The sequence below is a fragment of the Eubalaena glacialis genome, chromosome 13, assembly GCF_028564815.1.
Source record: "Eubalaena glacialis isolate mEubGla1 chromosome 13, mEubGla1.1.hap2.+ XY, whole genome shotgun sequence".
Lineage (NCBI taxonomy): Eukaryota > Metazoa > Chordata > Mammalia > Artiodactyla > Balaenidae > Eubalaena > Eubalaena glacialis.
In genome coordinates, this window is record NC_083728.1 from 725,646 (window position 1) to 738,028 (window position 12,383).

The 12,383-nt window shown below is 58.6% G+C and overlaps 1 protein-coding gene across 1 annotated transcript in view; it reads right to left on the reverse strand.

Moving 5' to 3' along the window:
* PRPF6 (pre-mRNA processing factor 6) overlaps window positions 1–12,383 on the reverse strand; it is a 34,748-nt gene that overhangs the window by 500 nt on the left and 21,865 nt on the right. Inside the window, exons 12-20 of the mRNA XM_061207768.1 lie at window positions 11,319–11,441; window positions 8,481–8,602; window positions 6,897–7,035; window positions 5,260–5,379; window positions 4,833–5,009; window positions 4,273–4,406; window positions 3,543–3,634; window positions 2,283–2,397; window positions 176–302 (exon numbers count right to left, since the gene is read on the reverse strand). Of these exons, the coding sequence (XP_061063751.1) occupies window positions 176–302; window positions 2,283–2,397; window positions 3,543–3,634; window positions 4,273–4,406; window positions 4,833–5,009; window positions 5,260–5,379; window positions 6,897–7,035; window positions 8,481–8,602; window positions 11,319–11,441 (1,149 nt within the window). The remainder of the gene's footprint in view (window positions 1–175; window positions 303–2,282; window positions 2,398–3,542; window positions 3,635–4,272; window positions 4,407–4,832; window positions 5,010–5,259; window positions 5,380–6,896; window positions 7,036–8,480; window positions 8,603–11,318; window positions 11,442–12,383) is intronic.

A 12,383-nucleotide genomic window follows, 5' to 3' on the forward strand; every position in this document is an offset into this window, starting at 1 on the left:
ATTTCTGCCATGGCCCGAGCCCCCATCACAACCAACTCATTAAAAGATGCCCCAAACAGCTAAATCTCAGGCTGAGAGGCTCCAAGGCTGTAGCCAGAAAGCCGCGTGGAAGCTGAATCAGCCGTCAGCGCTGCGGGACAGGTGGGGCGGGGGCAGCGGGCGGCAGGGGACTCACCTCCGTGCCGTGCTGCAGCTCGAACTTGTAGAAGAAGGCCCAGGCATCACCCAGGTCCGAGTCGATCTTCACGGTGCGGTGGAACCACTCCCGGGCCTTGGTGATCTTCCGCTCACTCCAGAACAGCCTGTGGGGAAGCAGCAGGGCGGGACCGAGTGAGTGGCCAGGGGACGGTGCTGGGGGGGCACTCTGGGGCCGCAGGAGCCACGCTGGGGGTGGCCCTGGCCTCCTCGGGCCACAGCTCGCTCCCGGGTGGGCTGGACGACAAGCCTGGTGAGCCTAGTGACCTGCCACAGGCAGCCACAGTGGCACAGAGCCTGGCTCAGGCGCTGCTGGTCTTGTCCTCTCCCTGGAGAGCTTGGGCTTCCCACAGGGGTGCCGAGGAATCAGTCCTGACCACCCGGAAACCACTCCAGGTGACTAACCTGAAACCCTCCTTCAAGTGTCTAACCAAAGCATTTCTTAAAAAACCACCCACAGAGCAAGAACTTCAAACTCCCTTAAATTATTCTCCTTTGAGTAAAATACAGGGAGATGAAAGTAATAAACCTGACAAAAATTAAGTCAAGGCCTTGATTAGGGAAAGTGAAGTGAAGTTTCCGCCTGCTCCTCCATATTCACCTTCTGGAACGTTCTGCCCTACCAGGCAGCTCCAGCAGGAACCCAAGCCAACAGTGAGAACCTGGGCTATACCAGCAGACACAGAAACCTGAAAACTAGGCCCAGGAGAGGATCCACAGCATCAGAAACCAAGTCAGGGGCCCAGGGAGCCTTGCCGACATGCCAGCGAGGGGAGGGCAGGCCAGCGGGGAGGCACGGTGGGCACTGACAGCCGGGGCCTCTGGGTGGCTTCCATCCTCCACCCAGCTCCGCAGCCAGAAGCACCAGAGCAGACATGCACCACGCACCCTCCAGGCAGCTGTTTGGGCTGGTCTCAGCTACAAAAGGGAACAATTTCACGCTCTGATAGCTTGATTGTTTTTTAAGCCTTGTGGTATTCTTAATTGCTAATGTTAGATAAACTGTGATTTAAAGAGCACAAACCCAGATAGCAGCACACAGAGCACCAGCCTGGGAACAGCAAGGAGGGGCCTGTTTACCTTACAAAGCCTTTTATGAGGTTTTATGGCAGCCCTATCACAGTGGAGTAGGAGCAGGAGGCGGAAGCACAGGGCTGGCGGGTGGGAGGGAGGGAGGGAGGGAGGGAGGGAGCCGCCAGGTGGGGGGCAGCCCAGGCTGCGCCTCAGGGGCCTGGGCTCCGGGGAGCCCCACGCGCAGTGCCCTCGGCCCCCACGGAGGAGGTGCTGGCAGGAGCTGAGCAAGCAGCTGGGCCAGGCTCCTGCCGGGGCAGCAACAGCGCACAGGAGCTCCTGGGCCGCACACACCCCCGGCCCAGGTGAGAGCCCGAGGAGCCCTCCGCCCCAACCCCAGTGCTCCTAGCCAGGCCACACCCAACCCCGGCCCGGTACTCAGCAGGTTGCTCCTCAGGCCGTCGTTCTCCTTCTAGAAGGGAGCAGAGACCCTGCGGGGCCAGGAGGTTCTGAAGGCCCTCCACGCCTCCCCAGGGAGCCCCGGACCCAGCACCCTGCATGAGCTTGCAGTGGGAGGTCGCTTGCTCACCTCCTCTTGCCCTTGAGGCTGGGAGGTGGCCTCCACACCCCCAGGCACACTGACGGCCTGACCAACGGGCCTTGGATTGTTCCCGGGGTCACACAGGTCAAAGGGTCTGGTTTCTGGAAACAATTGTCTTGCTTACAGCCCTCTGAACCAAAGAAGGTTCGCTTGTAACCTAAATTCCGTGTGGACCAGCCTCAGCAAGCCTCTGTCTGTCCTGCAACCCAAGGCCCGCGTAGGAATAAACTGAAGAGTAGTAGAGACAGAGAGAGCAGAGCCACGAGAAAGGACCAGGACAGAGGGTCGGGGTCCAGAAGAGGCCGCCCTCCTGGGGGTCCAGGACGACCCAGGCCATCCAGGTAGCCCATGTCCAGGGGGCCTCTGCCCAGAGATGCGCTCGGTCATGGAGCTGTGGAGGCCGCGGACCAGGGGAGCCCGCCCTGCTCCAGGGACCAGTGAGAGGCTCAGCACCGCCGCCAGGACGCCTACTCACTTGGCCACAGCCAGGAGCACGTGGGGGTCGTGCTCACACCTCTTCAGGGCATCCACGCTCTTGGTCTTCCGCTGGGGCCTCGCCTCCAGGAAGACGGCTTCAGACCACAGGACCCCTGAAATCCAGATACACAGACGTCTGCCTCAGCTTTCAGAGATGTGCCCGTCCACACACAGGCTGCCCAAGGGCAGCCTTCAAAGACTGAGGGTGTCCACAGCTGCACCTCCCGCATGGCCGCTCACATCTGCTCAGGCAGAGAGCAGAGGCTGCCTGTGCCGCCGGTCCCACTGCCCACCTGGAGCCACAGGGCCCCACTGGCACGGATGGGACAACATCCTGGGGGCGGCGAGGCTGGAAGTCCCAACAACTTCCAAGGGTTCACTCCCAGGGCCTCAGTGACTTCACAGCTGAGAAGTGATTGTAACAAAATAACCAAAAGTGCTACTAAAGATTCAGGCAGAAAGACAACCTGGGATCGATAGCAGCCTGCAAACTGGCCCCCCAGTGAGTGGTGTATTTCTGACATACACGCAGGTAATTCTACGATGCCACTAAAAAATGTGCGATCTTAAGAATTCAATAATGAAAAATTCTCACAAAATTTTCAGCTTTAAAGAAAGGCACGGGGTTCCCTGCCTGGTGGCACAGTGGTTAAGAACCCACCTGCCAATGCAGGGGACACGGGTTCGAGCCGTGGTCCAGGAAGATCCCACATGCCGCGGAGCAACTAAGGCCGTGAGCCACAACTACTGAAGCCCACGCGCCTAGAGCCCATGCTCTGCAACAAGTGATGCCACCGCAATGAGAAGCCCACGCACCGCAAGGAAGAGTAGCCCCCGCTCGCCGCAACTAGAGGAAGCCCACGTGCGGCAACGAAGACCCAACACAGCCAAAAAAAAAAAAAAAAAAAAAATGCACAAAACCAAACACACAGTATGACTTTTTGTGCAGTAATGCAAGTTGTAAAAATACAAACAAGCTAAAAGCAGTGATTTCCGAGTACTGGGCTTACAGGTGATTTTCATGTCCTTTTCTGCTCCAAATTCGTTTATGCTGCACATGCACTAACTTACAGACTTGAGATGAAAGAGTAAAAAATTAAATTATATAAAAAAAAGAAATGGTAGCACCTCAGAACACGAGGTCGAACTCCTCACGTTGAGGCTTGAGTTCAATCGTCTAAATGACCGAGTATAACAGATGTATTTTTGTCTGTTTGAACCTGATGCCCACTGTCTGGCCTGGGAGCGGGGTGCTCACCGGAGTTGGGGCACTCCTGCAGCGCCTTGGCCATGAGCGTGCTGGCGATGTTCTTCAGCCCCGCGCGGTACTCCAGCCGCACGGACTCCAGCCTGCGGAGAGAGGCCCGAGGCGGGGGTCGAGCGCCGTCCACTGGCAGCCCGATGACAAGCGGAAGGTCCTGGGGAGCCGCAGGGGCTGGATTGCCCTGCTCTGCCCAGCGGCTCATCTACCAGAGGAGGGAGACACTGGTGACCCCGCACCCTCAAGCCGCCGCAGGAGCCGACACCTGGGACTCTGAGGTCATCGAGGTGCGAATGAAGACGGCCAGGATGCAGACAGACAGGCCTGCTGATGGCTGCTGGGGCACCGCAGTGAGCTGATGCCCTGAAGGCGCACGCTGCACCTCTGTGTGCACAGCCTCCTATGGACATTCTTCACCCGGCAAACTCCTATTCGTCCCTCAAGGCCTTTCCCAGATATCACCTCTTCTGTAGAGTCCACCCTCTCGGTGTCTTCCACCCCCGATGCCCCATCAACAGCTCCTGGCTCTCCTGGGGAACCCTTAATCTGAACACAAGCTACACTGTGTCCAACTACCTTCAGGCCCGTCTGAACCCTCCCACGGCCGAGACAGGACTCCTCACGGCTGGCACCTTCCCACGGAGCCTGAGCTGGAAATGCTGCACCAAGTCCTCGGCCTGAGTGTGTGAGCGAGGTTGGCTCATGGGGGGGCGGCGCAGGGACTCACCACAGGCCGGGGTTCTTCGGGTTCTTCAGGCGAGACTTCTCCAGAATGGCCCGAGCTCGGGTCAGCTGCCCAACCTTCTCCTCCAGCCGGGAAAGCAAAAGCCACAGGGGTGTGGAGTGGGGACATTTCTTCAACTGCAGCCACAGACACAAGTGAGAGAGGGCTCAGCTGGCATCTGGGAGGGGCTGTAACAGCCGTGGTGGCTCCTCCAGCCGGGAGTGAGGGCCACCTTTGCCCCCAGAGGCCCAGCCGCCTCACACCCAGGCGTGTGTCCACACGCACGGCTGTACTGTGCACACGTGCACGGGGTGCGCGTTCATGAGCACGCTGTGCCCCGTGCACGCACACACGGGTGTTGACTCAGCAGCCTGTGCCTCACGTGGGCCGTAAACCGTACTCTGCTGAGCGCAGCGTGCACAGCTTGGTGGGGGGCAGAAGCCGGGACTGGGTCAGGGGACGGCTCTGCCCCGAGCCCGCAGCTCCTCCGAGCCTGGGCCCGAGCAGGCCGCTGAGCGGCTGCCGCGGGAGGAGAGGGCGCGCGGGCCCGGGCAGAGGCTCACCCCCTGGCTGTAGGCCTCCCGGGCCTTCTCCACGAGCCCCTCCTGCTCCTCCATCTGGCCCCTCATCATCCAGAGCTTGGGGAAGTCCTCGTAGTGCCTCAGGGCCTCTTCGCACAGCTCCTGGGCGGCCGCGATCTTCCCCAGCACCCACTCCAACTTCACAGACTTCATGAACACCTGAGGGATCAGACGGCCTCAGCCCGGCTCCGGCGCTGGGCCTGGGCCGGGCCGGCCCCTTCCTGGCACTCGCCTCACCGAGAGCTCACCCCGAGCGCTGTCCCGCATCTTTTGGGACAAGCTAGGGCTACACACATGAATGCATCTTAAAGCCAAGAGTGAACAAATGCGCTCCGAGCACCGTGGCCTCAGGCGGGGTGCGGGGGCGCGGGGGGTCCCCGCACGTGGCGGGCAGGGCGGCTCTGCTTACCCGGGCGGTGGGCGCGCTGCTCCGTGCCTTGGCCAGCAGCCTGCGGGCCCGCTCGTACTCGTTGTTCTCGGACTCTAGCTTCACGGCCGCCAGCCAGATCTCCTCGCTGTTGGGGTTAGCCTGCGGGGCGAGCACGCAGCATCAGAAGCGAGCAGGGCGAGGGCGCCCTAACCAAAGGCAGCCCGCCTGGGAGCCAGACCGGGCCTCACTCGGCAGCAGGACGTCTGATCCAGGCATGGCCTGGGCTAACGGGGAACAGAGCAGAGTCCAGCCCCGGGACACCGACTTCCTCACAAACAAGCCAGCCTGTCTCACTGGCACAGACGTGCAGCCTCCCTGGCACTGGGGCCGTGGTGCCAACCGCCACCCTCTGCCTGCTGACGCCGGCGCTCACGTCCCACCCGCGTGGATCCGCCCACCTAACCCTGCTCTTTCCCAAGCCTGGCAATGAGGAACTGGCCGTCCCAGTGTGTCAACGTGGATAGGACGGAAGGATGCCCGGGACATCATGGATGGCGCGGAGAGGGCTCCCAGGGTCAGGACTGGGTCACGTACAACCCAGAGTCCAGCAGACACAGGGGTGGTGCCCTCCAGCCTCCTGAAAGCACAGCCAGCTGCTGGCCACACTCAGCCTGACCACGTCCCCAACCTGAGAAGCAGGCCCCCGGTGGCAGCTAAGGAGAAGAGGGGCACTGCCCAGGCAGTGGTGGGAGAGCGCCGGGACCACTGGGAGAGGAGGAGTGTCCTCCACCCTGGGCGCCCAGACGACAGCTGAGAGCAGAAGGGAGACCCAGGCCAGGCCCCTCCACGTATTTACTCAGGGAAGGACAGACTTTATTATGCCAGCCTGGGTGACAACAGAGTGACGTAGACTCTCTAGTTTATAAAAAAGCATGCTGCAAACCACTGGCTAACACTCCTGTTGTCATAAAGTATTAGGATGTTACAGGTGACAATAAAAACCAGGTCCTAAGAAAAATGCACAGGGACTGCCCTGGTGGTCCAGTGGTTAAGACTCTGCGCTTCCAATGCAGGGGGCGCGGGTTCGATCCCTGGTCAGGAAACTAAGATCCCACATGCCATGCGGCGCAGCCAAAAAAGAGGAAAAAAAAAAAAATCTAAAAAAAAAAAAGAAAAATGCACAGCTCACGGCATCAGCCATGGTAAGCCTGGCTAGGCGCAGCTGTCTGAACTCAACTCCACCCGCCGACGGGCCTGGGCAGCGCCAGGTGGCCCACGTGTGACCCCAATGCAGGCACCTATGCTCGGGCCTTCCTCCTGCAGGGACTGGACACCCTAATGTTCACGTAGGAAAGTGGCTGTCGCCGTGCCCTCGTGTGGGGACATGGTGCTCTGGCTGCTGCCCTGTCCCTCCTGTCTCCCTGAGTCTGTGTTGTGGAACACTTAGCCCGAGGTCAGACTGAGTGGCGGCAAATGAGAGGTAGGTGTCCATCGTCTGGGCCATTTTTCCTCCTCTCCGGCCCCCTCAGGGCCCCACTGCCCACAGAGCAGCCCAAGTCCCACGCGGCCTGACCATGCTCGGCCCCTCTAGGATCAGCTCCTGTCGACGAGGGGGGAGGGCTTGAGGAGGGCATGGGACCCTGGAGCCCTCAGGCCAAGGCTCACCCCTCACCCACCTGGAAGGCCAGGGCCAGGATGCTCCTCGCCGCAGGCACGTCCCCGGCCAGCCACTTGGACTTGGCGCCCATGAGCCACAGCACCTCTGCTTTGGGGCAGTGGGCCACGGCCCGCTGCAGCAGGGCCTCCAGGGACTCCCTGCAAGACAGGGGCTGGTCACCACCAGAGAATGCAGGCCGCTCTCAGCCAAGCCGCCGGCACTGAAAAGACAGTTAGCGCTTCAAAGTTCGACGCTGTCAATGATTTACCAGACTTTTACAATGGGGAGAGTGTGGGGAAATCTTTTCTCTCCATAAAGGCTCGAAAGTCAACTACTGAAGAGGGTGCTACAAAGCAATGCATTGTTCAAACAGCAGAGTCTGATGGAACTTCTCAAGAGAGCCTTTTACAGCCGTGTGTCCTGGAGGCGTGATAACTTCGCGGTCTGGGGGCCGGGGGCCTTTTCATCTCTAACCACAGATCCGCCGATAAAGATTACGACCCGAGTCTACTCTCCGGCATCCAGAGAAACTGTCTTATTGGAAGAAAGTTATTTTAGGTCACCATCAAGCAAGAAGCCTGGGTTTCAGGTATGAAGCCCCCAACCCCTGTGCAGCCCACCACCCCTGTAATACCCCCGGCACAGACGACCTCCCCGGGCCTCGGCAGCAAGACCGAGTGAGCGCACAGAATCGTCTGCATGGCGTGAAGCTCGACACCGGAACCAAGACCCCCAGGTCTGAAGCACTTGGCCCCCCCACCCCGCCAAGGACGCTAGAGCCAGGGGAGGGGAACTGCCCCTGAACCCAGGGACCAAGACCCTCGGGAGCAGCCCTGCTCTAGACAGGACTGTCCGGGTGAACTTGTACAGGGTGAACCAGCAGGGTCATTTCAAAATGTCCCCAAAGGAGTTAACTGCAAAACACACAGCAGCCGGTGGGAACGGGAACTTCAGCAGCAAAGACTCCCTGAAAAGCCCAAGACTGATCGATGAGACAAAAGAAAAGCAACAGGGGCTCCGTGCTCCCAGCTGCAGCCCAGGTGGGACCAGCAAGGCCCGAGCAGAGAGGACGCAGCAGAGGACCCGGGCAGAGGCTGCCCACCTAACTGCAGACGTTGCAACATCTAATTTAATCAGCAGTTACAGCCAATAAGGCAGACCCGAAAGGTTTTTTCAATTAAAGAGCACAATTAAAGAAAACTGTCAAGGACCTCCTCAGAGCACAAAAACCAGCCCAAACCCAAACGCAGCACAGCTGAAATGAAAAACAGGCCTGCCGGGGCCCAGATGCCGCACCGCCCACGCTGCCGAAGCCAGAGCCCCACAGACGCGGGACTTTGGGCTCCAGCCCTGCCTCAGGGACCCCTCAAACCACCAATGCCCCTGGCTCAGCTGCAGGCACTTGGGCAGATGGGCCCCTCGGTGCCTTGGCACTATACAACAGCAGCAATGCTAGCGCAGAAGGTGCCAGAAAGACAGCCTGGCTAAAAAGCCCAAGAGCTTCCGCCCCTCGCCGCAGAGGCTGGACCTCGAACAAGGCTCTAGCCCACCCGCGGGGACAAGAGGCCTAAAGCCGGCGCAGGAAGGCGGGCCTGCCACGTACCTGGTGCCGTGGTTCTTCTCAAAGTACGCGGCCCGCAGCCACACACTCTTCTTGCTGGGGAAGACCTGCAGGGCGTAGGCGTAGATGGCTCGGGCACACTCCAGGGCGCTGTGGGCCACACACTAGGGCAGAAAGAGGGCCATGAACAGGGCAGCCCGGCACCGACCCAGGACGGGTACCTGCTCTGTGACTCCTGACCCGAGCCCTGTAGGCCAGTTACAAAGACTCTGGGGCTTCCGTGGCCCCATGGGACCAAGTGACACTCGCTCAGGGCCTGGGGGATGGGCAGGCCAGCCCATCTCTGGGGGTGAGCCCTGGAAAGCCCCACGCTCGTGGGCACCAAGGGCTTCCGCTCTTCCTGCAGGTCACAAAGCGCCGAGGACAGCTGCCTGCTCCAGCCCAAGTGAAGAGACGACAGAGAAACGGAAGAAAGTCTGAAAGGGCTCCAGAGCTACTGCTCCCACAGTCTGTCATCTGTCTGCAGGGTGACGCCCACCGAGGCCCCTGTGTTGTCAAGGGCGATGAGGAAAAGTAAGGAGAAGCACAGAGTTCAAGTCCACACTCAGAATTAAAAGGGCTCAACAACCAGAGGGAGCTGGGCTCTTCCACACGCAGGGGGGGGTTCTCCTCCCAGGGCCGAGACCGTGGGCGCCTGTGAGGTCATCCTTCACACTTCTCTGTCTCACATGTCCTGTAACAAAAGGCCTTGAAACCACGATGGTTGGCACTGGAGACTCTTTAGTGCTCACGAGGCACCCGGGTCACACGTGTGACACCGCGTGAGTTCCATGCAGACAGTGGCCACGGCCTGCATGCAGGGACCGGAGGAGCGGGAGCGCGCCCACATGAACAAGGGAGAAAGAAAAGCTCTGCACTGCAGGAGGACAACTGATCAACTCTCGTCAAACGCAGAAGCCACGATATTTAGAAAACCAACACCCGACAGATACCACAGTAATAACTGACAGAAGCCAGAAGCATCATCAATGGAGCCGCAAACTAGCAGGTCAGAGTTTGGTGAGCAATGGCATGTTCACACAGTCTCAGTGTCTCCCCGCATAACACTTACTAGTTACAAAGGGCCACAGCAGCCTTCCAGGGGAGGGACCTGGCAGGCACCGCCTGAGCTGCTCAGGGGATGTGCCCCCACCGACCCAGCAGGACAGAGTCCTGCGAAGATCAGAGCCCGGCCGTGAGGACACAGCGTGGAGACCAAACCAAGGCGCCTGTACCCTCAAAAAAGTCACACTCATGAAAAACGACAGACCAAAGCCCTCCCCCGAACTCTCGGGGCCACGGAGACCTGTGGATATGACCCTGGGCAGCTCCGGGCAGCTCCTCAACCAGAACACAGTTGGGTTTTTCCTTTTGCCAAAAGGCACTTAGTGAGCCAATCGGTGAAATCTGAATAAGGCCTCAGATTACATCATAGTCCTACATCAACAGTGATCTCCTGAGCTTGATAGCTATGCTGTGGTTGCATAAGAGAAGGTCCCCTTTTAAAGAAACACACACTGAAATGTTTAGAGGGAAAGGGCCACCACATGTGCAATGTACTCTCAAACAGTTCAGGGAAAATAAGGGGCATGTGTGTGCACGTGTGGAGAACACAAAAGCAAATGTGGTGAAACGGGTAAATCTGGGGGAATCTAGGTGTAGGGTGTAAAAGAATTCTTCTTACAGTTTTGCAACTTTTCTGTAAGTCTAAAGTTATTTTTAAATCAAAGGCTATTGGGCTTCCCTGGTGGCGCAGTGGTTAAGAATCCGCCTGCCGAGGCAGGGGACACGGGTTCGAGCCCTGGTCCGGGAAGATCCCGCATGCCGCAGAGCAACGAAGCCCGTGCGCCACAACTACTGAGCCTGCGCTCTAGAGCCCGCAAGCCACAACTACTGAACCCACGTGCCACAACTACTGAGCCCGTGCTCCGCAACAAGAGAAGCCACCGCAGTGAGAAGCCCGCGCACCGCCACGAAGAGTAGCCCCCACTCACCGCAACCAGAGAAAAGCCCGTGCGCAGCAACGAAGACCCAACACAGCGGGGGGGGGGGGGGGAAGAGGCTATTAAAAAGAGAGGGCCACGTTTAAGGTATTAAAAGCCTCAAATGTTTTTATTGATTTTGAACCCATCATCTCTTCTCTGGAATACCACTCCAAGGAAATCATTTCAGAGGGGGCAAGAGCTTCATGTGCAAATGTTTTCTGAAGCTCAGGTTATAGCAAAGACCAGAGGTAGGGACGGCCCAGAGGTCAGCGGTGAACAGCTGAGAACGCTTGGGAGATGGATTCCAGGTCCAGGTTAGTAAGCGCTCAAATTCTAACTCTGCAGCAGACTAATAGAAAACTGTACTCCTTACAGTTGCAACTTATGTTTAAAAATCAGGGACTTCCCTGGTGGCGCAGTGATTAAGAATCTGCCTGCCAATGCAGGGGACACATGTTCGAGCCCTGGCGCGGGAAGATCCCATGGACTGTAGAGCAACTAAGCCCGTGCACCACAACTACTGAGCCTGCGCTCTAGAGCCCGTGCGACACAACTACTGAGCCTGCACTCTAGAGCCCGCGAGCCACAACTACTGAGCCCGCATGCCACAACTACTGAGCCCGCGCTCCACAACAAGAGAAGCCACCGCAATGAGAAGCCCGCACACCCCAACAACGAGCAGCTCCCACTCGCTGCAACTAGAGGAAGCCCGCGCGCAGCAACGAAGACGCAACGCAGCCAAAAATGAATTAAATAAATTAATTAAATAAAATAAAAATCAGCAGATCAGAAAGATTTCCAAACCAGAGTGGGTTCCCCACAAACACAGACTCCAGGCCCACGCGGCCACACTCACGCTGTCAGCGTCTTCCATCCACGTGTGCTTCCGGTCTTCCTCCTCAATGCCAATCCCGATCACGGCACGCATGACCGCCTGGCAGGTGGCCACACTCCCAGCCTTGTCACACTCCTCGGCATCCTGAAAGAGGGACACAGAACTGAACTCACCACCCAGAGCTGCAGGAGCCTGACAGGTGGACGCAAGGCCTGGACGGAGCGGGCTGCAGGTGGTGAGCGCCAAGGGTTCTGATGCCCTCGTGGCCCTGCCACCGCCCGCTGACTGTGATCGTCCTTCCCTGCCACCCAGCAGATAAGTATTCCACAAATCCCTAACCTACCCACTGAACAAACATTACATAAGCACCTGCTGTGTACAAAGTACTAGAGTAGGCAACTCAGCGGCCATAAGGGGTTGCTATGCTAAGAAAGTTCCAAAGCACTTGGGGGTAAAAGATGAGGTCACTCACACTCGTACTGTCGGCCTGGGATCCAGATTCGAAATGGACAAAAGGAAGAGCCACTCTAACCCAAAGAGGCAGACCTGACTGGGGGAAGGAGCCCAGCACATGGAAGGTGAGACAGAAACCTGGGGAGGGACCAGCCACCAGGGCGTTCCGGCAGGCAGGGGACGCGGGCTGACCAGCAGAAAAGCACTGGACTTCAGGAGAGCAACTCTCAGGACAAGCAGGGAGAAGACAGTCGTGGTTCCAGAGACGAGACACCGAGTGCCACTGAAGCCTCCCGCACGGCCGGTGGGGAGGACCAGCAACGCAGAGAGGAACGCGCGTTTACACACGTCAGACCAACGACATCGAAGTGTGCAGGCAAAGGTGGGGACAGAGGTACGTGCGTGTGGCCGAGGATGGACACAGGGACGACCTCTACCGCGGGCAGCTTCAAGCTCCCTATCAAAACAAAACTCACACAGGCTGACCCAGCAATGCCTTTTAAGGAACGTACTCCCAGTCGTTCAAAACGACGGATGCGCCAGGACGCTTCTGCAGCACTGTCTGCAACAGCTAAAGGAGTAGGAAGCACCCTGCTGATGCCATCACCCAGAGACTCCAGGCTGGCTGGACAC